Below are 22,931 nucleotides of genomic sequence, written 5' to 3'. Positions count from 1 at the left end.
GAGGAGACTGTGGTTTAGGGTGATGGATTTATCTCAAGCCTAGAAGTTAGTTACAGAAATCCTATGGGGTAAGAAACAAGGAGTAAGACTGTCTTTCTCTCTCCCTGCCCCCCAAGCCTCCACTCAATCTGCGCCTGGCAGGGTAAGGGGCTAGACCATTGTTTTATGGGTGCCCATCCTTGGGCAAATCCAAGGGATTCTTTCACTGGCTTGTGGCACCGTGTGGTTTGCGAGTTAAATCCGCCTTTCCATTCTGCCAGAACTTTTGCTTTGAGGTTATTGTGGGGCTGCATTGATTCCTTCTCCCAACCCTCTGAGCTCTGGAAATCTTCTGTCTGTTGCCACCCCCACAAACTGGCACAGATCATCAAGGGGGTGGGTGGCAGTGGTGGCGGGATGGGGGGCGGGGTAAAATCTGCTTGTGGAAGAATTCTCTGGCCACTTAATACATTTAAACACATGCAGATCAGAAGCTGTTTGCTGATTCGGCAAAGTTTTAAAAGAAAACAGTTAAACAAAACAAAACAAAAAATCCTGTTTTTCGGTTAGGGTTAAAAAGCAGCATCAAAAATACCGGTTCAGAAGCGACTAGTTGCCCCCCTAGTGATGGGGAGATGGGGGTCTGTGGGGCTGAGGTGGTTGCTGTTTGCAATGCTTTTTTCTTTTCTTTTCTGGAAACTGGGGGGCACCGGGAGGCTGTGGAAAAACTGAGCAGAAGGAAGGAGAGGGAGCAAGGGCCTGGTTTGGCTGCTGTGCTGCAGGCAGCGGAGGGAAGGACTGCCATGGAGCTGGGTCATGCGGAGGTTACTGCACCCGAAGGGGGTTCTTGCAGAGTTCATGCCGCTGGCTCGCTTGACGCTCGCTCGGCCTTCGCGCTGGAAGGAAAGGGAGAGGCTTCAGGGGGTGGGGGAATGGAGAAGAGCGGGGTGGAACAGCCTGGCCTGGCCTGGCCAGCTACTGGCAAGGAGCCTAGCCCAACCAGTGGAGAGGGAGCCGGGCCTAGCTCACGAGGGGGAAGCCCGGTTTAACCAGCAAGAAAAGCTAATGTTGCTTTGCCCCCAGCAGGTGAGGGGGGCAGGAATTAAGTTTGGCTCAGCTGCTGGTGGGGCGGAGGGTCAGTTGGGGGGGGGGGGAGATAGGGATAGCTGAGCCAGGGCTAGAAAAAAAGGGGGGGGCAAAAAGTAGGCCATGTCCAACTCAGCTAGCAAGTGTGTTTGTGTTGGCTTGCATAGTGGAAGCTGGAGACAGGGCAGAGAGGAGGGGTTTTTTAAAAGCATATTTTGTGCGGTGTGCGAAAGAGAGAGGGAGAGAAAAGGACATCCCATCTGTTGGGGAGAAGCCAGGTACCATGCCGTTGTTGTTGTTATTATTATTTTACCACTATGTCATTTTTGGAGCATCTCAGCCATTGTCAGAGTGAAGAAGAAGTTTGCATAACTTCACCTGTTTTCGTTCTATTGAAAGACTGGCCAGCAATAATGATGATGATGATGATGTTGCTGTTGTTATTGCCATTTTTCATACAGAATGTTATTGGCACAAGCAGGTACAAAATGCAGTAAGAAATGAGAGTGTAACAAACAAAAATAAAATGAGAGGAGGGGGAAACCGGGAGACTACTGCGAGTGCAATGCCGCAACTATCGCATTAAGAAGAAAAAGGCATACCCTCCAACATTTCTCCAATGAAAATAGGGACACCACCACAACAACTTTATTATTTCTACCATGCCCATCTGACTGAGGTGCCCCAGCCACTCTAGGTGGCTTCCAACATATATAAAAACCTAAACTTTAAAAAACTTGTTTTTAAAACTTATCCTATACAGGGCTGCCTTCAGATGCCTTGCAAAGGTTATTTAGTTAGTTATCTCCTTAGCTTGGGGGTCGCATAACTCCAAGCCCTCCAACATTGCTCTAATGAAAATAAGGACGTCCTAAGCAAGATGAGCGCCGCAACCCCAGAGTCGTTGGCGACTGGACTTAACTGTCGGGGGTCCTTTACCTTTACCTTTAAGGAAAAGGAGGACATTCCAGGATCAAATCATAAACCAGAACAGCTTCTGTAAATCCGGGACTTTCCCTGGAAAATAGGGACACTTGGGGGGTCTGAAAAGTTGAGTCAATCTGGTTTTCAATAAAGCTTTTTCACATACTGGTATTTATCTGTAGAGCAGAGGATTTAGTGGGCTGTGCAGTCAAGCTAACATAGGAGAAAATCTTAACATGTTGTTGAGCAAAAGTGCTCTGTTTTTGATGAGCCCGTAAGGAATATCCATTTTTGAGTCAGGTGTTTCGACAGTGCAATGTCCCATCCTTTTGCTAACTGTTCCTCTCTGTAAGGAGGTGAGCTGGATTTCCAAAGAGAAGCCACTGACATTCTGGCTGTGCAGGCTGGCTGTTTGTTATCAGAGCATGTTATGAGCCATGGTCTCTGGCACTGCCATGAACGCAGCTGCTGGATAAAAAGAGGATTCTGCTCCTGGGCGGGGGGGAGTTCCACATAAGTCCTAATGACTGACTAAGACAGAAGACACCCACATTCTTGTTCCTTGAAAGAAATAAAAAATAGATTGGGGAGCGGGGACTTGTTCTGGCCTGAGGGAAGCATTCTCTTGTGGGCAGCCTTCCACATGCCAGTGGTGGGCAAACCCACAAATGTAAATTTTTCATTTGTACAGTGAGCTAGTTTCTGCACACTCTCAAATGCCCCTCTCTATCCTCCATCCATGGGGCGCGGGTGGCGCTGTGGGTTAAACCACAGAGCCTAGGACTTGCTGTTCCGAAGGTCAGCAGTTCGAATCCCCGCGACGGGGTGAGCTCCCGTTGCTCGGTCCCTGCTCCTGCCAACCTAGCAGTTCGAAAGCACCTCAAAGTGCAAGTAGATAAATAGGTACCACTCCGGCGGGAAGGTAAACGGCATTTCCGTGCACTGCTCTGGTTCGCCAGAAGTGGCTTAATCATGCTGGCCACATGACCCGGAAGCTGTACGCCGGCTCCCTCGGCCAATAAAGCGAGATGAGTGCCGCAACCCCAGAGTCGGCCACGACTGGACCTAATGGTCAAGGGTCCCTTTACCTTTACCTTATTCTCCATCCAGGCAAGGAAGTAGCTTCATCAGAGCAAAAACACCCCAAAGAGGGTGAAAACAAAGCCAGTGAAGGGTGTGGCCAATGAGGGGGCCTGGGGAAAGTTCCAGGGGCTGTCAGATACAGAGGGCTGAGGGGTTGCCTTTGGTTCCCAGGGTTGAGGTCCCCCACACTTAGTCTAGACCCATTTTCGGAGATGAGCTGCCTTGCCAAACACACGTGGTATGGCTCGCTACTTGTGCAAAATCATAGCTCAGTTGGTAGAGCACAAGACTCTTAATCTCAAGGTTGTGGGTTTGAGCCCCACATTGGCCAAAAGAGTCTTGCATTGCAGGGAGTTGGGCTTAGATGAACCTCATGGTCCCTTCCAACTCGTATGGTTAATATTCTATTAAAAGGCTTCATAGATGGATTGGATAGAGGAAACTCGAGCGGCAAAAATGACAAGGAGGCATGTAGCATCTTAAAGATGAACACGTCCTATTATGGCACAAGCTTTTGTGGAGCAGAGTCAACAGGTGGGGCTTTGCGGGACCCTTTTCTTGCACTGTTGCTACTCTGCTTTGAGGGCATTAGGAACAGGATCAGTTCCCCCACCCAACAAATGTGATAGTTGACTTAGGCCTGTCGACTCTGACCCGGTCCAACTGGTAGCCTGTGACGTGGGATTACCGTGGTTTCTCAGAATAATGTTCTGCATTCCTCATCCCTGTCACTGATTTGGCAGAACCTGGATTTTGGCTGGAAGAGCAATTTGCTTGCAAAGCAGATGGTCAGGGATGCATCCTCTGATGGCCGCAGTTGTGGTTTGGGGATTGAGGGATGTTGGTGAGGAGGCATTAAGATGAAGGTAGTGTGTGTGCGAGAGAGAGAATTTAAGTCAACACTTGTGAGAGAGGCATGCTCTGAAAAGGTGTTGGTTTCTTGTGCTTGTTTATATGATAAACCTATCAACGTCCATGTGAGACAGAGAGTAGAAGACTCTCAGAATATATTTAAAACTGAATTCAGTTTTTACTCCTGCTTTTTGGTCAGTGCTATTTGGTCAGTGGTCCATCCTGTCCAGCATCCAGTTCTCACAGTGGCTGAACATTTGCCTGTGGGAAACCCGCAAGCAGGATTTGAGCACAAGAGCGCTCTCCCCTCCTGTGGTTTCCAGCAAGTGGTATTCAGAAGTGTTGCTGCCTCAATCTGTACAGGAAGGGCAGAGCCATCAGAACTAGCAGTCACTGATAACCCTCTCATACATGAAATTGTCTAATCCTCTTTTAAAGCCATCTAAGTTGGTGGCAGGGACATGGGTGGTGCTGTGGGTTAAACCACAGAGCCTAGGACTTGCTGATCAGAAAGTCGGTGGTTCGAATCCCCGCGACGGGGTGAGCTCCCGTTGCTCAGTCCCTGCTCCTGCCAACCTAGCAGTTCAAAAGCACCTCAAAGTGCAAGTAGATAAATAGGTACCGCTCTGGCGGGAAGGTAAACGGTGTTTCTGTGCGCTGCTCTGGTTCGCCAGAAGCGGCTTAGTCATGCTGGCCACATGACCCAGAAGCTGTATGCCGGCTCCCTCGGCCAAAAAAGCGAGATGAGCGCCGCATCCCCAGAGTCGGTCACGACTAGACCTAATGGTCAGGGGTCCCTTTACCTTTTTAAGTTGGTGGCCATCACTGCTTCCTGTGCGAGCTTTTGCAACTTGCCTGGACCTTAAGGTCCATGTCCACACACTCTTTAAAGCTGAATCGGAGCAAACAGCAATCCGCAGAAAACCTGGATTGCCATTTGTTGCACATTAGCTTTAAAAAACAGGTTTTTGTGGGGAAAGCTCCAGAGTTCCAGATTTTATTTTATTTTAAAGCTCTTGGACATGGAGGTGGGTGCCAATACAACTCCTTGCCAAAGGTGCAAGGGTCCCTAGGTATGCCTGCGGTCCTAGTATAAAAATATTATTCTGTTGATTTGTTTCATTTTGCCTGGAGAAAGGCTTCTATAGTCAAGAACTGCCATGTCAATGGAAGCTTTTTCTCTAAGCCTAATTACCATGTATGATTTGGAGGGGGGTCACATTGTGTGGGGAGTAGAATGTTAACCCTTGCCTCCCTATCTGTGACACCCCCCCCCCCAATTCTCTCCTTCTCCACACATGGCAATTTGGCTTTTTTGGCAGGGAGAAGCTTCCATTGGTATCAATGAGAACCTCCACCCCCCCCCAAAAAAAGTAACCTTTATAGCTGTGGAGGGGGCAGAGTTGGCGAGGAGAGGAGAGGCTGTAGCCTGGATCCAAAGACACTGTGGGCTGGCTGTTCCTCATCCCTGCAATAAAATCTGGCTCAATAATACTCCCAAAGACAGCAGGATATTTTGTTTGAAGCCAGATTTGCCACCTGTGACAAGTAAGAGCAACCCCCAGGTAGCCAGTTAGGTCTCCAGCCTTTGAACAGCAGTAGTTTGATCTACAGTAATTAACAGGTGATAATGTTTATTTCCATGCTGTGAACTGGTTTTACCTGCTGATTTCTGCACATCCAACTCTGGCATCCTTGACATAACCAAACTAGTAGCAGGCCAGCCTCCTGGGCTGAGCAGATCTGGGGTGGGTTTTTACGTTGTGTTTAAAGCAGTTGTGCAGCTGCTTTGCTCACCACGTGCCCAGCTCACAGCTCTACCCAGATTTACTGCACCACGATGAAGTTGCTGAAATCAAGGTCTGAAAGTGTGGGGGAGAAAGAGAAAAAGTGAGAGACCATAGAACTGAGCACTGAAAGAGAAAGTTTGTACAGTCAAACCTCGCTTCTCAAATGGCTCCGTTGACAAATGTTTCGGCTCCCGAACACTGAAAACCCAGAAGAAAGTGCTCCTGTTTTTGAAGCCAAACATCTGACACAGCTTCCGCTTGAGTGCAAGAAGATCTTGCAACCAATCACAATCCGCGCCTTGGTTGTTGAACATTTTCAGAAGCCGAACGGGCTTCCGGAACGAATTGCGTTCGACAACCAAGGTTTGAATTTGTTCTGCAGTGTGAATATATATGCACAGGTCCCAGATATTTACTCTATGAACCCTCTAGTTTCCTTAATTAAATTCAGATTAACCACCATGTACTGATTTTGTACTCACTGATACAGATTAAAAATCATCAATAAAAATAAATGGGCGTTTACATCACTCCGTGGCCATGTTTGGGTGATCTTGCCTTTTAGGCGATAGTATCCACAAGCCTTTTGCCTGCACATGTGGGCCACAGTTAAACCAAGAAGTCTCTAATTATTTTCAGTTTCCCGTGTTGTCTGAACCGGAAAACTATGATTACTAGCTTCAGGATAAGCCAGGAAATTAAAACAGAGTTTAAAGTTAGTTTAACATCACGACTGGTTCTAAAACGGGTAACCAGCTTCATTGGTTTATAACATGGTAGCTTGTTTGCAGCTACTAACCATATTTTCCTAGTTAAGAGGAAATGGAAAGCTATGGTTAATTAGAGCCTTTCTGATTTAATTGCGGCTTGTGTGAAGGGGCTTCATGCCCATGCAGAAACACTGTGCAAACCCTTCGCTTACTAACCTGAGTCATGAACCAGCAGTTCTTTAAATATCCTGAATTGTACGCACACAAAATGCACACTAGGGTGGATTCTCAATATCTCACCCCTTGTCTTTGAATTCATTAGTACGAATTATCAACCATTGTTTGATGATGTAATTCCAAACCCAGTGCCCATTCCACCCATATATATAGACATGAGGCAGAGCAGGTAGGGAACAGAACACCTGTGCTCATTCATCATGGGAGACCATTCTTTGGGGGCCCCCTCTACTAGAAGTCCAGAGGGTAGCTACATGAAAACGGGCCTTTTCTGTGGTGGCTCCCTGTTGGTGGAATGCTTTTCTTGGGAGGCTCGCCTGGTGCCATCATTGTATATCTTGAGGCACCAGGCAAAACCAGGCCTTTGACTATCTGTGGCCATTTAGAAGTGGGAAAGGGATGTTTTAAATGTATTTCCTCTTGGTTTTAATATATCTATGTGGGGGTTATTGTCTGTTTAGTTGGAAGTCACTTTGGGTTGCCCTGGGCAAAGCGACTGACACATTTAATAAATAAAATAAATACTTTCCATTCTTTAACTCGACTATGGAGGAATTGATGTGATGGGGAAAACTGTAATAACTAATTAATATTAAAAGGCCTTGCATGGGCGTAGTCAGGATTTCTCTTAGGTGGGCAGGCTTTATGTGGTGGGGAGCCAGAACAGAGTTATCTGCAACTGGTCAGTTAAGTATTTTTATTTAGTTACTTGATGGGGGGGGGGAGATGCCCCCCAAGCACTCCTGGGTGTGCCCAGGAGACCTTGTGAGAACACATCCTGTGTTGACACCAGCTCACTTCAGTTGCATTAGCCGTTTTCGTAATACACCTTTTGAGGATCTTGCCATAGTCTTGAAAAAGTGGCAAAAACGATAATGGCAAAAAGTGGAAAAAGTGGCAAAAACGACCTCTCTTTTCAGTGTTGGCTTATACAGTGGTACCTCAGGTTAAGTACTTAATTCGTTCCAGAGGTCCGTTCTTAACCTGAAACTGTTCTTAACCTGAAGCACCACTTTAGCTAATGGGGCCTCCTGCTGCCGCTGTGCCGCTGCTGCACGATTTCTGTTCTCATCCTGAAGCAAAGTTCTTAACCTGAAGCACTATTTCTGGGTTAGCAGAGTCTGTAACCTGAAGCATATGTAACTTGAGGTACCACTGTATAGGTGAAATGAGGATTTCAACCAGCAATATCAAGGATGGTGGATATGGCTGTGTAGTTTTGCAAGAGTGAACCACACGCTTTAGGCAGAAGCTGCGCATTTCTCAGGAGAACAGACTTCCCAGTAAATATGAATAATCAGCTTGCCCCTTTGCGAAACTTTGAGAGCTTTTGGCAGTTGTTCCTCCCCCCCCCCCTTCTTCCTGTCATCGCGAGTGTGGCTTGGAAAAGAACCGTGCAAATGGATAGTCCTGTATGGACTGTGACCCTTATTATTTTCTTCTTGCGTGCCTGCCGAATCCGTGTTTGCGCGCGTTTCCTAGGTCTTCCTCGGAGCGTTGTTGCGTCCGTGTGGCTGCTGCGTATACTGTAGTCAGATTTTGTGTGTATGTGTGTGTGTCCCTCCCACATGGCCCACCCCTTTTCGGCTCCAAGCCCCACCCACGAGCTTGGGAGTCCTTAGCCGCTTTCGCCCCCAAGGTAATAGCCCTTGAAGCAAGGCAGCGAAACCGATCGCAGCGCCTGCGCTTCCCAGTGAGCAGCTTCGCTCGCGGCGTGCGCCCTGCGCGCGTGCAGCCGAGAAGCTTTGCATGTGGGGGCGCAGCCAAGCCAAGCCCCCTGCGCGTCTGCTGTGGGAGGCGCGGAACATCTCCAACTCTTCCAGGATCATCATAATCACAAGCGCACAGTCATCATCATCATCATCCCCACGACCATTCCTTGCCTGATCCGCCGCCCGCTTCCACGCCAAACGGATTGTTTCCGGAGATGTACGACTGCATGGAGGCGTTCGCCGTCACCCCGCGGCAACTCTACGATGTTACCAACCGGAGCCCGTGCATGCTGCGGAAGTCAAGCCCGTGTTTCGTGGGCTTGGATCCCTTCGGGTGGCCCCAGCCGGCCAGCTTGCAATGTAGGTGATCCGAGCTCGTGCTGGTGTTGGGGGTTTTGTTTTGGTCTGGGGTGGCTCCTTTGGGGAGGGTGCGTCCCTGGGGTGCCACGCGCATGCAAAAGAATGAATCGGGTTCCGCGTCCAGCGAGTGTTGACACGGGTTGGGGGCAGGGCTTTTTTGTTTTGTTTTGTTTCTTTTTAATAACCGCGCGTGGGCGTTGGGCGCGAGTGGATCCGGGTGGGCATCTTCCTAGAGGGCGCTGTTCGGCTTGCAGTCGGACCTGATTGGTTGCTTCGCGTTCCAATTTTCCAACTTTTTCTTTTCCTGCTTCGGAACTCTTGCGCCGCGAAAGAGGCGTGGGGGAGCAGAGAGCGGGTCGGGATCCGAAATTTTATGGATCTCCCCACTTCCTCTGCAAAAAAAGAGGGGGGGCTGCGTGACTTAAGCTCTGGGACGTTTGCAGCCCCCTCCTTCTGTAATCTGGGCAGCGATCTACTGTGTCTCGGTTACATGGAAACGGGGGGTCCCTCTCGTTCGTGGCTCTTTTGTCTTGATGTGGAAACGCGGATTATGAACACCAGATGAGGGGGGAACTTTGAAGTTTCTTGGCGACCTGGGTGTGGGTGGAGGGGATGTGGAGTAAATCAGGAACGGCGGAAAGGAAGACTTTCTTTTGGGAGACGATGCCTAGAAGGCGGGGGGGGGGGCGTTCATCCTTCACAAAGCCTGGCAGCGGGGGTTTAATATTTTACTTTTGTTATCTTTCCTCGATTTAAAGTAAAGGGGGGGGGAATTTGGCTGTAGTCTACCACGCCGTGCAAATAGAATCCTTTAGTTAGGCAATGTTGCGTCCTTATTTTGGTACACACACTAGACTGTAGACACTATTGGAATCTGGAAATCTGGAAGTAGAAGCGGAGGCTTTGGGGGGGGGGCTGTTTGCGAGATCTGTCAAACACCCAAGGGTGTCCCCAGCGGGTCCTGCGTTCCCTTTTCTCTTTGAGCAGCTGCCAAATCGCTTCCCTCCCTCCCTTCCTTCCCCGCTTTTTGGCACCCACCACCAGTGTTTACAACTTGCAGAAGAACAATCCTTTGATATTTTTACACACACACACACACACACACACACACACACGTTGTGGTGCAAAGACATCTCCTCATCACCTTTAAGGGCACCTGGGGAGGATGCAGGGTTAAGCTCCGCTCCCCTTTCTCCCGCCCGCCCCCCTCCTTACCCGAGGGGAGCTCGCTTTCAAAGCGGTTTCGTTTGGAGCGGCCCCACCCCAGCCTGGCTGCCAAAGCGCTCTCAAGAAATGTGGCACTTTAACTCTTTCGCCGGCGCCTGGAAATCAAAACGCGTCGCTTCCTGCCTAGGTCTATAATTGAACTGTGGGAGCGCTTGCAGAAGGTTGCAGAGGCACAACCAGAAGCAGCACCCTTCTTTGTGTGAGGACTGTAGAACACTGTGGAAATAAGGAATGCTTACTACTGTGCTGTTTAATAAAAACTCAACAATAGCCATTCCAAGGAAACGGAGGGATTTTTTATTACAGAGGGTGGATTCTGAAGCTGAATTCGAGTCAGGGCTCAGGTTTTAAGATCAAGCTTCAACTCAGAAACATGTTAAATGATAAAGGGAGAAGTTTCCCTGGGCAAGGCCAAAGTGCCTTTTCATCACCGTGAAGTAACCCATGCCATCTAGAATTTGGGATTCTGGACTATAGGCTATAGTTTTGAGATAAGCTTGACAAATATATTGGCACCACTCTCTTTATAGATGTAACTCTTTACAGGTTATAACAGCCCACAGGGCTTCATTTCCCACTTAGCAGATGGCTTGCAGTTCTAGTGACTACTGCTGCTTAAATAAGTGCTTAGTACCCATGGAGTGCCAGGAACTTTTGGGGGCTCTGGAACTGATCTGGTCTCTCCCTCCCTCCCTCTTTCTTTCTTTCTTTCTTTCTGGAGGGCTAAGAAGTGTACTTTTAGGAGGGCAGGAAGGGTCAGGAGCTGACAAAGGAAAGAGTGAAGAGGATACCTGGTGGTAATGCAGGAAAGGTAAGGATGGGCCAGTTTGTTTGTTTTGTTGGCTTAGTTGTTAGTAGTGCTTTTCATCTGCCCATCATCCCCTGATCCCAGGACAGGGCACAATACAGAGGAGCGTACAATGAAAACATCTCAACGCAATTAAAAGATCAGATAAAGCGTTATTGTACAGAGGGGGACATAACAAGCCCTCATCACAGGAGCACCCTAAGAGTCATCCTAATATCCAACAGAAGCCCAGAAAAAAGGGAAAGGCTTTGCTGATGTTTGACTTTTTGAGTGGCACCATGCCATCTTTTATTATTTGGGTACAGGGGATGCAGGGGAAGAGGCCATTTGCTGGTGTATGCTCGTGTCAACCAGCACTTTCCTCCTTATTGCGGACGTAGCTTCAAAACTGAGAGAGGGTTGAGGCATCCCCTCTGCACCAAGTTTTTAACTTTGCTTGATTTTTGCGGTGACACATCTCTGTTTTATGGTTTATCTGCCTTGGCATCAGTGATCCTCCACCATCTGGCACAAAAAAGTGTCTATCCAGAGGAAAGGGGCAACTGCTTCTGTGAGTGTTCGAAGCCACAGTTGGGCTTTACATGCATCTTCAGGTGTTGCTGGAACATGACTCCCATCACCCCTTGACCCATTGGCTATGCTGACTGGGGCTAGGAACATCTGGGGACCACAGGTTCCCCAGGCCTGATACATACAGTACATGTGACCATCCAGATGTTACTGGACTTCAGCACCTGTCAACTCCAGCCAGCATGGCCAATGATCAAAGATTTTAGTCCAGCAACATTTGAATGGCCACAGGTTTTCCAACCCTGTTCTGCGTTGATTTATTTATTCATTTATTTATTAGATTTCTATACCGCCCTTCATCATAAGATCTCAGGGCAGTTCGCCTTGATGTGCCGCAGATACCTAACAAAAGGTCTGTGTGTCAGACAAATTGGTAAAAATAAAATTGCGGACCAGTAACTTCGTTGAACTTTCTTGCAAGTCTTCCTCATGTCTCAGCACCTACAGGGATACGTTGCTACCCACAATAGTTGCTTTGAAAACTAGGCCTTGGTTGCGCAACTGTTATGGAAATATGACATAGGAGGACATGTGAGCTTCTGTATCTATGGAGTGGCCTCTCCTGAGTGAATACACAGTCGCAGTGCCACCAATGACATGCCATCCAGCCTTAGCCAGCTTAGCTCCCTATGAAATCTGAATCTCTAGATGACATAAAAGTTATGTAATACTGGTGAATGAAACTCTAGTCTGGCATTAGGGATAAAGGCCCTCACAACAGCAGCAAATTGTGTTATTTTTCATACATATATAACTTTACTAGAGTTTCATAGCAAGTCTTGCTTCTCTCCGCAATAGCACTTGAGTTGTAGGTTAGTCTGAAAGAAGAGCATGGCAGGCTCAAAACCACTCAGCAAACTTTGTGGCTGAGCAGAGGTTAGAACCTGGCCTTGTCACATCTACCCGGAGTCATGGCCTGATTTTTTTCTTTCTTTCTGGCAAGCAGTGGTGGAGATAGATAATAAGAAGGCTCATCCACCAAACTGATCTTGTGTGGGAGGTCTGGATCATGGGCCCACCGGCTATTAGACTAGTGACCCTGGACACCATATTCATTTTAGAGACCGTAAACATTGCTAGAAAAGTAGACACAGGACCTTGAATATTCTCCACAATTCTGGGCGCAAGCACAGACATTTCTAGTGGGTGAGGAATTCAGCAGCTTGAGAATCTCTGCTTTCATTGCAAAACGGAAGAAGCAAGCCAAGACTTTAGTAGTCCTGGATGCAAACGCTCACAAGAAGCTTAGAATTATTTAGGTTAAGTGTGATGTGTGTGTGGAAATGTGGCAGGATATGTGCATGCGCAGTGTATTTGAGTGTTATAGGCAAAATTGCAAGTGTTTGATCAGCACAATGTTTGTTTACATAACATGCGATGCCTTGAAAGTGCATTGGTATTGCCTGTGTGTGTACAAGTATGTAAGTGCGGTGACCATGATGGGCATCATGTTGGCAGGAGAGGCATGTGGCTATGATCAGTGTAGGATATGTGAGCACTCCGTGGGATGTGTGTATATTATGGTGTGTAAGAGGTATGGGACAAGCTCTCTGCCATCAGGAATGCTGCTGCTGAGACAAATGGCTTGTGTAGTGTCCCAGCTGCAAACAGTTTACGGCTGGTTATAAATGGCTTGTTTGAAGCTCCGGCAAGGCGAGGGCAGGAATTTCCTCAATTTCAGCAATTTAGGCTTTTAAAGCCCTCCAACAACCCTTACTCCTCGAGCCGGATTAAGCAGGGAGGGGGGCGAGGAAGGGCAGGAACAGCAGGGACCCTGAGTTGGCCAGTGTAGATGGACCACTGGCTTTGTGCAGGGGTTGGTCTGAGGGTTGGTGGCCTTCCTGGCTGATGAAACAAAAGAGGAGTGGTGGGGGATGGTGGTGGTGGTGAATGTCTCCCAGACTTGTGGAGCTAAAAGTGCTCTGCTGATGGCATCTGTAAGAGGCTGCTCCAGATTCTGTCCCGTCCCTTCGCTCGCTTCCTCGCTGGCTGCTTAGCGGTGAATTGATTTGTAAGAGATTCATCAACAGATAAAAGGACCCAGAACTGCTCAGAGCAACACTCAGGATTGCAAACTTGGCATGCTCTGCTTTAAAAAACATGAACCGTAAGGAGGGCCCCTGCTTTGGACTAAACCATGCTTACTTTGGCTTGTTCACCTGCATGCCGTGCAGGTCTTGTTCACCTGCATGCCGTGAAAGCTGCTTTAGGAAAGGACATCCATCCAGGCAGTCCATTAGCGTACATGTGTGTGTGGTTTGTTAGTGCCTGTGTCTGTATGCACAGAAAGCAGCTCTCCTTTTTTGAATCCCACCCAGGATAGGCATGCCTGTGTAAAAGCTGCCCTACCCTATGGACGAGTGCCCTGCGGGAGGAGAGTTTTGGACGAGGCTGCTATTGTTTCTTAACTCAGATTCTCTGGCATAGCCCTTCTTCAGCCTGGTGCTGTGCTGGTTGTGGTCTGATTTGAGTTGTCATCCCAAACATCTGGATGGCACCAGGTTGAGCAGATGTGGGCTTGCATTCTTTGCTGTGCCCCATATTGCTGTCTGTCCCTCTCACTATAACCTTCATTCCTAGGCCTCATGCGTGGGAGCAGCTATCAGTGGTGTTAACACAACTACACCAGCTATATCTCTAATTCTTTGGCCTCCATGCATGGAATAATAATTTCCAGAATAATAAATTTTGAGATTCCTCCCCACCAATTTCATGTTTAATAATATTTAGCCTGTGCCATCATAACAATATATATCATACAGTAATCTAAAACATTCTATTTTTTTCTTTTTAAAGAAATCCGATTTCAATATTCAAGTAAAATTCCAGAGCTTTAAAGGCTTAAACTCTGGTCGCTTCTTTTGGGCTTTTTCTTTTTTTAAAAGGAATCTTCTAGCGACGCATGGAAAACCTAAAAGAGAGAGTGTGTGTGGAAGCTGTGACCCTCCAGATGTGATTGGAGTCCCATCGCTCATCCACACCAGACAACACAGCCAACACAGTCAGTAATGATTGGACTTAGAAGCTGAACCACATTTGGAGGGACACAGGTTCCCTTACCAGAGCCTGGTTTAAAAGTCACCTGGTTTGGGTTCAAGGAAATATTGGGTCTAGTGATTGTGTGATTGGAGATTCACCACATTGTGCTATCCACAGAGCCCCTGGGTTAATTCTCGCTCTGTCCCTGCTCCTGAAGATTCACCTTCCTTCCTTCCTTCCTTCCTTCCTTCCTTCCTTCCTTCCTCTCTCTCTCTCTCCTTCTCTCTCTCTCTCTCTCTCTCTCTCTCTCTCTCTCTCTCTCTCTTCTCTACTCTGCTTCTCTGTCCCAGAAGAACAAAGCTTTCTTCGTTTCGTTTTTAAATTCTAGCTTTCATAGTTAGCTTAAAAGATCTAAACATGTGCAGTTCCAAAGCGTTGAAAGGAATCCAGCTGAAAAGCGAGTATTTTATGTGATGGTTTCTTCACAAAGCTCGGAGGAGTTCCAGCTTGTTTCAAGGCAAATGCCTCTTAACAGGGTTGGGGGTGGGGGAAATAAACTCCTTTGCAGAACCTGAACTTGAGCTCTGCTCAGCTCCCCATTCCTCACTTGTTCAGACCATTCCTCTCATTCTTCCAGCCGTCACAAGAAAGTACCAGCATTTATTATGCATTTACATTTTATTATGCAGTATATGTTTGTGAATATACAGGTGCCACTTTTGTAGTGTGACTTCAGCTGCTTTGTCCTATCCGGTAATACTATGAGGAACATCCTAATGGCCTTGTCTGATAGAATCTGAGCAATCCGTTTTTGGTTTTTGTATTGTATAAGCTGGTTGCACTTTTGTACAGTTTTCATTTCCATTTTTATATACACGAGTTGGATGAGAGTTTTTTATTTATACAGTCATGCATTTTTTTGCACCATGTATTCTGAGTAAATAATTGAAACCTCTGTTGTGCAGAGATCTTCATTTCCGTCCGAAAAGAGAGGCAGGGGAAGGAAACGCAGATTATGAGTCCACGAGTCTATTCGCCATCCTGGATCTGCATGCATCAGTCTAGTAGTGGAGATTGAGAGGGGGAAGCTTGGAGCTGAGAGGGGGAATCTGGCCCTAGTGAGTGATATTCCCCTTTGGGGATGGATAGTAGTCCCGTGAATCCTCTGCCAATAGAGATTCAGAAGCCGTCTCCTGTTTCAGTTTTCAAGCATCCACTGAAAACCACCAAACATATGCAGGCAGTTAAGAAAATATCTGTCTGTAATGGTTAAAGTAAAGGTAAAGGGACCCCTGACCATCAGGTCCAGTCGTGGCCGACTCTGGGGTTGCAGCGCTCATCTCTCTTTATTGGCCGAGGGAGCCGGCGTACAGCTTCCGGGTCATGTGGCCAGCATGACTAAGCCGCTTCTGGCGAACCAGAGCAGCGCACGGAAACGCCGTTTACCTTCCCACTGGAGTGATACCTATTTATCTACTTGCACTTTGACGTGCTTTCGAACTGCTAGGTTGGCAGGAGCAGGGACCGAGCAACGGGAGCTCACCCCGTCATGGGGATTCGAACCGCCGACCTTCTGATCAGCAAGTCCTAGGCTCTGTGGTTTAACCCACAGCGCCACTCGCGTCCCCCTCTGTAATGGTTAGTTGATCTCTAGTTTTAAGTTTTCAATTTTTAAAAAAAATTCTCTATATTTGTTGCAAACTGCTCTTTTTTAAAAAAGAAATGAATAGTGGTATTCAAAAATTTTTAACAAATAAATAGACTCACCCCCATTTCACGGAGGACAAGGCTACCACTATTCTACTAGCCACAGTAGCTAGGCATTTCCTCTGAATATCAGTAGCTGACAAACAACAGTGAGCAATGATTTCTGCTTGGGGCTTCCTTCTTGTTTTCTTCCCATAATAAGCCTCTGGTTAGCCACTGTGGGAACAGAATGCTGGACAAGACAGGCCTCTTGCCTGATCCATCAGGACTCTTGTGAGGTTAGTCATCAAACATTTCCTACCATTGCTCCTGACCTGTGCCTGGTTTCTGAGGGCACTCAAAGGCTGTGTCTAGTTGGCTGTCTCACTGTGGCCCGTTGCCTCTTGTAGTATGGGGAGGAGTTGGCACACCTTGCTGAGCTAGGCGGAAACAACCTGGGTTAGACAAGGGAGTGTATTGTGCATTTAGAAAACAAACCCAAACACATGTCAAAAACATTGCTGTAGCTACTCTAAAGCCACAACAGATTTGCAAAACTCCATGAATACTTTGCAAGTGAAGCACACAAGTGTCCATGTGAATGCCAGGAAGCAGGGCACAATGGTTACATTACAGAGTGCAGGAGGGTGATTTTGTTTACGTTGCACGGGAGGGCAGCCTGATGGGGGCAGTCGCAGCTTCTTCCTTCACATTGCTGCTTCTGTCCCCTGCAGATGCAGAGGCTCAGATATCTCCTATCCCCTTTGAATCTGGCTTGTCAGGTTCTGTATCTCTGCACACATCTCCCTTCTTTCACCATTTAGGCATCTGTGGGTAGCTGAGCCCTGCTGTGGATACTGGATGGTTTGTAAACACACCCGGAGACAGGCAGTCCTCTTCTTCCCCCCTCTTCCCCCCTTTGTGCGGCTCCAGGCAGTTATTTGGGTGTGTACAGAAGCTATTTAGAGAAGAATAAGTTGGGGCTAAAATGTGATGCTCTCCAGGAAATGACAGGCCTGATAACAGCTTGGCCTGACAAGAGCCTTGAAGGAGCCTTGTGTTAAAGTTTGCCAGTGGTTTCTGATGCTTAGAGTACAAACAGGGCATCACCTCTCTCTCCTCACCCTCCCCAGCTAGGGCTGAAGGCGCAGAATCTGGAACCTTGATTGGCAGAGTCATGCAAGAAGGATTCTAGAAAGACAAGGATGAGCTGAAGGGGACTTTTGGGAAGATCCAGTGCTTTGGGGATCTGAAGTCTGGGATGAAAATTAAGAGGGTCTGCCAGAAGAAGAGCAGTCAGCCACCGACAGAGATTAGCACAAGAGTCATCATCTGGAGATCTTTGTGTACCTGGAAGGGGGGATGTGACCTAGAACTCCTGGGTTCTATTTTTCCTGTAGGAATACAACCAGGATCTTGCTGGGTTACTTCCCAAGTGTGGGATGGGCTGCTGTAAACTATAGCCACTTGCTATAGGAGGCCTGCATTCTTCCTAGCTCTGATATTTTACTGGGTCAAAATGCTGAGCATTCCTCACCTCTGTTATTAAGTCATAGGGGACCCTTTCAAAGTCTGGCGGAAGAGTTCTTACTTTATTATTATTTCATTTTGTTTTGCTCTTTTCTTCTCTCATTGACCCTAAAGCACACTGTCTGCACACGGGCTTGAAGAACTTCCTATTTGATTTTTGATCTTGCTGTCAAGAACACGGTAGCATCACACACCAAAGGCCCTGCGGTCTCTTTCCACAGTGGACAACCAGATGGTTCCCACAAGCATGATAGGAGCACAATAGCTTTTTCTCCCCCCTTTCCTTTCCCATTCCCAAAAAAGGAATGGGATTGCTTCAAAACCTACCTGATAAAATATGGTTCCAAAAATAATACTTGGTTGTGCTTAGATTAATTTCACAGATATACAGGAAAACTGAGATTAATAAATGAATACAGAACACTTACTACTTAAGGAAAGTATTGAAACCGCAAAGATACAGTGGAAATCAACGAACATAGAAGGGGTTCAAAAAAATTTCCAGAACGGAAAGAAAGTGACTACAAAGGGAGAAAAAAAGAAAAGGAGTACAAATGTAGTTTCTTTCTGGGAACTTGGCGCATAGTATAAACAATCACTGTTTGTATCCTGTGAAAAATTTGGTGTACTTGGTGTAATTTCTTTTTTTGCTTTTTAATGTGCGAAGAAGTTACTTCATTTTGTCTGTCTGTCCTGAATCTGCCAGCATTCTCCTTTGTTTCCTTGTATCTCTGTCTACGTTATACACACACCTTGCTTAATTTTGCACACCTCTTTCATGCCCTATGAAACCAACTTGCCTTTTTGCTAAACTGAAAAGCCCCAAACGTTGTACAGTGGTACCTCGGGTTAAGAACTTAATTCATTCTAGAGGTCTGTTCTTAACCTGAAACCGTTCTTAACTTGAGGTACCACTTTAGCTAATGGGGCCTCCCACTGCCACTTTAGCTAATGGGGCCTCTCGCTCCTGCCGTGCCGCCACCACACGATTTCTGTTCTCATCCCGGAGCAAAGTTCTTAAACCAAGGTACTATTTCTGGGTTAGCGGAGTCTGTAACCTGAAGCGTCTGTAACCCGAGGTACCAGTGTACTGTACATCCTGGGAATTGTAGTTTCCCCCTCACGCAGAGATACAATTCCCAGCACCCTTAGCAAACTCCAGGAGGTCTTCCCCACCACCTGCTACCTGATCCTTTTGAATAGAGAGGCCAGGTTTTTAACTTGGGAGCCTTTTCTAATGTTGGACTGGATAGCTCAGCTCAGTTGGTTAGAGCGTGGTGCTGGTAATGCCAAGGCTGCAGGTTCAATCCCCATATGCTACAGCTACATATTCGTTCATTGCAGGGGGTTGGAGATCCCCAGGGTCCTTTCCAACTTTACAATTCGATGACTCTTAACTCACACCAGCCTCCAATGGCCTGGAACTGTACTTCAACAACACTGCCTGCCTCTGTTCTACATGCAAGGCATGTGTCCTAAAGCTGAGCTACGACCCCTCTCCTACAGAGAGTCAGGTCTGGATTAAACTCTTGCACCAAACAACCTGCAGTGGAGGCTCTGCTGTGTGCTAATTATCTGGATTCTAGAATCCAGAATTTATCAGTGTAAAAACCAGCCCCACACAGACCTTTCTAGGAAGTTAGCAAGCAGAGGATGACGACAAAACAGCCAACTCCTGTTGTCTGTCCCCAGCAATGTAGCACTATCATTATTCACACACACACACACACACTGTCATGTGAAAGATCTAAATTCTTCTCAACTCTTCCTAGTTTGAAAGCTGAAAAAACAGAGAAAAGTCTGAAAAGGGGGTGGGTGGGAAGTGTCTTTTCTGCCCCCTCTTCCCAAAAGCAACCTCCGCCTCCCACCCTGGAGCTTGCCAAAGCAACTCTCCTCAAGGTCCAGGGACCCTGCTGAACAGGGTGAGCTATTATGGCACAGAGGCTGGGAGCAGGAGGCTCCCAGAAGATGAACTGAAGGCATCTTCCATCAGCCAGAGTGCCTTCCTGCCAACTCTAATTTCAGTCCATCCAATAATAATGATAATAATAATAATAATAATTTATTATTTATACCCTGCCCATCTGGCTGGGCTTCCCCAGCCACTCTGGGCGGCCTCCAACAAAATATTAAAATACAGTAATGCATCAAACATTAAAAGCTTCCCTAAATAGGGCTGCCTTCAGATGTCTTCTAAAAGTCTGGTAGTTGTTGTTCTCTTTGAAATCTGGTAGGAGGGCATTCCACAGGGCAAGTGCCACTACCGAGAAGGCCCTGTGCCTGGTTTCCTGTAACTTGGCTTCTCGCAGTGAGGGAACTGCCAGAAGGCACCTCGGCACTGGACCTCAGTGTCCGGGCAGAATGATGGGGGTGGAGACACTCCTTCAGATATACTGGACCAAGGCTGTTCAGGGCTTTAAAGGTCAGCACCAAAGAATTGAGCTTGGAAACCCTATAAGTTACTGTGTTTTGGATCAAATTGAAGATTTGTACTATTTTGCATCAGTAACCTTTTACTGTTTCACCATAGCTGCTTTCCCTACAACTTATTCATTGATTCAAAGGCAGAGTGAAACCGAAAGCATCAACCCCAAATAGCTCTTGCTGGGTAGAGACTTCAGCAGAGTGTCTCCTGCTGGGATTCATTACAAAATGCAAGTTATCCTCTTCCTTTCTTCCCAGGGTGTGTGTGTGTGTTCTTTTATCAGCTCACTGATGGCCACAGTTTGCAGAGGAAGGGGTCTTGGTTACAGACAAGAATGAAGTTCTCTGGACACCAGTTTAGCAAGATTTGCCGCCAGGAGGAAAATCCCCCCAAAAGCAAGCACACCAGTCTATTTATTTATTTACAGGATTAAATGGGGGGGGGACCCTTTCCACACAGGCTCACAAGGCAATGTACACAATAATAAAGAAATCTAACTAAACAGATCAACAGATGTGCAGCTAATAAAAAAATACTAAAGGCAGCAATCAAACAATCTTCAGGTCTATAGCAGCTAAAAGACAAAAAGGACTTAAGGCACAGTGGAGATTTATAGGCCAGTTTCACACCTTACGTCTGCAACTCGACTGCTGCTCTCCCCACATGGCTGACTCCCCATATGGCACCAGTAAAGGTAAAGGGACCCCTGACCATTAGGTCCAGTCGTGGCAGACTCTGGGGTTGCAGCACTCATCTCGCTTTATTGGCCGAGGGAGCTGGTGTACAGCTTCCGGGTCATGTGGCCAGCATGACTAAGCCGCTTCTGGTGAACCAGAGCAGCACACGGAAACACCATTTACCTTCCCGCTGGAGTGGTAACTATTTATCTACTTTGACGTCTGCTAGGTTGGCAGGAGCAGGGACCGAGCAACGGGAGCTTACCTCGTCACAGGGATTCGAACCGCTGACCTTCTGATTGTCAAGTCCTAGGCTCTGATTTAACCCACAGCACCACCCACATCCCTTACGGCACCAGTACCATGTACAAATTTCACATCATGCATCATGCCCACAGCAGAATTTTTCCATGTTGGAAGCAGTGACCTGATGCAAATATGGTGCTGGGGTGGAAAGGAATAATGCAATCCACAGCTATTTAGATGTTACTCTCTTGGCAGGAGGGGAACGAGCAAGACTGGATTACTGCAATGTGCTCTATGTGGGCCTTCCCTCGCACCTGATCCGGAAGCTGCAGTTAGCCGTGCAAAACGCTGCCACACGACTGCTGACGGGAGTGTGGCCTTGTCAGAATATAACACCTGTGCTGAGAGATCTGCCGTGGTTGCCAATTTGCTACCGGGTCAAGTTCAAAGTGTAATGAACTATGCGGCAAAGAATTCATTCCAAATGTGTCACATCTGATAATTAATGTACAGCTCACCCAAGTTGGCATTTTTGAAACAGGGAAATTGAAACCCAGGGACGTCACATGCCCATGATCACACAGGACAATGGAAGGCGAGCTTGGGTGACAGGTAGGTGTGTGTGTGTGTGTGTGTGTGTGTGTGTGTGTGTTTCTGACTCACTTCAATCTGCTACAGCTCTTTGTTTAACAACTTTGCCCTACAGTTGTTGGGTTAATAAGGAAGTGTGAAGGGATGCACATGGAAGCAAGACAGCCCGTCTTCACACTTTTGCTGACGGGAGCCTTGAGCTGTCAGAGAACAGCCTGGGGTTGCTCCATAAAAGCATTGACCCACTGTGCAGTTGCTGTGAAAAAGGTGAGCTCCATGTTATGGAATATTAGGAAACAGATCAAAAATAAAGGTGCCAGTTATTGTCATGCCTTTATACAAATCTTTTGATATACTATGGACAGTTCTGCTCAAAGAGGAGCTGGAAATGGTACAAGACAGGGCAATCAAAATGGACCTGGAACAGGTATAGTGGTACCTCAGGTTACAGACGCTTCAGGTTACAGACTCCGCTAACCCAGAAATAGTACCTTGGTTTAAGAACTTTGCTTCAGGATGAGAACAGAAATCGTGTGGTGGCGGCGCGGCAGGAGCGAGAGGCCCCATTAGCTAAAGTGGTACCTCAGGTTAAGAACAGTTTCAGGTTAAGAATGGACCTCCAGAACAAATTAAGTTCTTAACCCGAGGTAGCACAGTCTACCTCGGGTTACAGACGCTTCAGGTTGTGCATTTTTGAGTTGCGCACCGCACCGAACCCAGAGGTACCGGAACGGGTTACTTTCGGGTTTTGGCATTTGCGCATGTGCAGAAGCATTAAATTGTGCTCTGCGCATGCACAGAAGTGCCAAATCGCGACCTGCGCATGCAGGTTGCGAACGTGCCCACACGGATCACATATGCAACCCGAGCGGTGTGGCTATATCCAGTCCCCTCTAGAATATGGTAACTGTCTCTTTCTAATCCCTCAGCTTCAGAGCAGATGGTCCATCTCATGTTTTCATGCCCAGTCCATATTACAGTACAAGAATATGCATGTGATTTCATAAGAGAACACAGAACAGATAAACCATGGGTTTTTTATTAAGTATGTTTGAAATTGTAATCGGGACTCCTTGCCTGTAAAATGTGATTTTTATTACTGACTTCAAAGGGTTGTGAAGATGAATGGAGCGTGGAACTGACCCACATATTATAAAGAACAAGGTGGCAGAATTCTGGACTGTGCCACTTAAGACTGCCAGTTCCTGCCAAAGGGATGGTAATAGTTTTTAACATCCGCCCCCCCCTAGAAGAAATCCCCTTCATAGGGGTATGCTAAATGTTTTTTTGCCCCTGATGTGCTAGTTGACTGTATGGTTGGAGGTTGTGTGTATGTCTCTCTGTGTTTTAAATGAGTAATGTTTTAAAAAAACATGGCTGCTCCTGCAGTGATACGACCCAAAATTCTACCACCTGATTATGAAGAACCAAAGAATGATTCTAGCTTTGAGAGGCATTT

The 22,931-nt window shown here is 47.1% G+C and overlaps 1 protein-coding gene across 3 annotated transcripts in view; it reads left to right on the top strand.

The window, feature by feature from the left end:
* RARG (retinoic acid receptor gamma) overlaps positions 1-22,931 on the top strand; it is a 122,641-nt gene that overhangs the window by 66,127 nt on the left and 33,583 nt on the right. The window contains exon 1 of one of the 3 annotated variants that reach the window (XM_083728969.1): positions 8,308-8,733. The exons of the other annotated variants lie outside the window; for them this stretch is intronic. Within the exon in view, the coding sequence (XP_083585095.1) occupies positions 8,589-8,733 (145 nt within the window). The 5' untranslated portion in view covers positions 8,308-8,588. Of the gene's footprint in view, positions 1-8,307; positions 8,734-22,931 lie in introns of those variants that run through there. 3 annotated transcript variants of the gene reach the window in all.

Source organism: Podarcis gaigeae (assembly GCF_964106915.1).
Source record: "Podarcis gaigeae genome assembly, chromosome: 2".
NCBI classification, from domain to species: domain Eukaryota; kingdom Metazoa; phylum Chordata; class Lepidosauria; order Squamata; family Lacertidae; genus Podarcis; species Podarcis gaigeae.
Note: the sequence above shows the minus strand (reverse complement) of the source record. Positions and strands in the feature narration are given on the sequence as shown.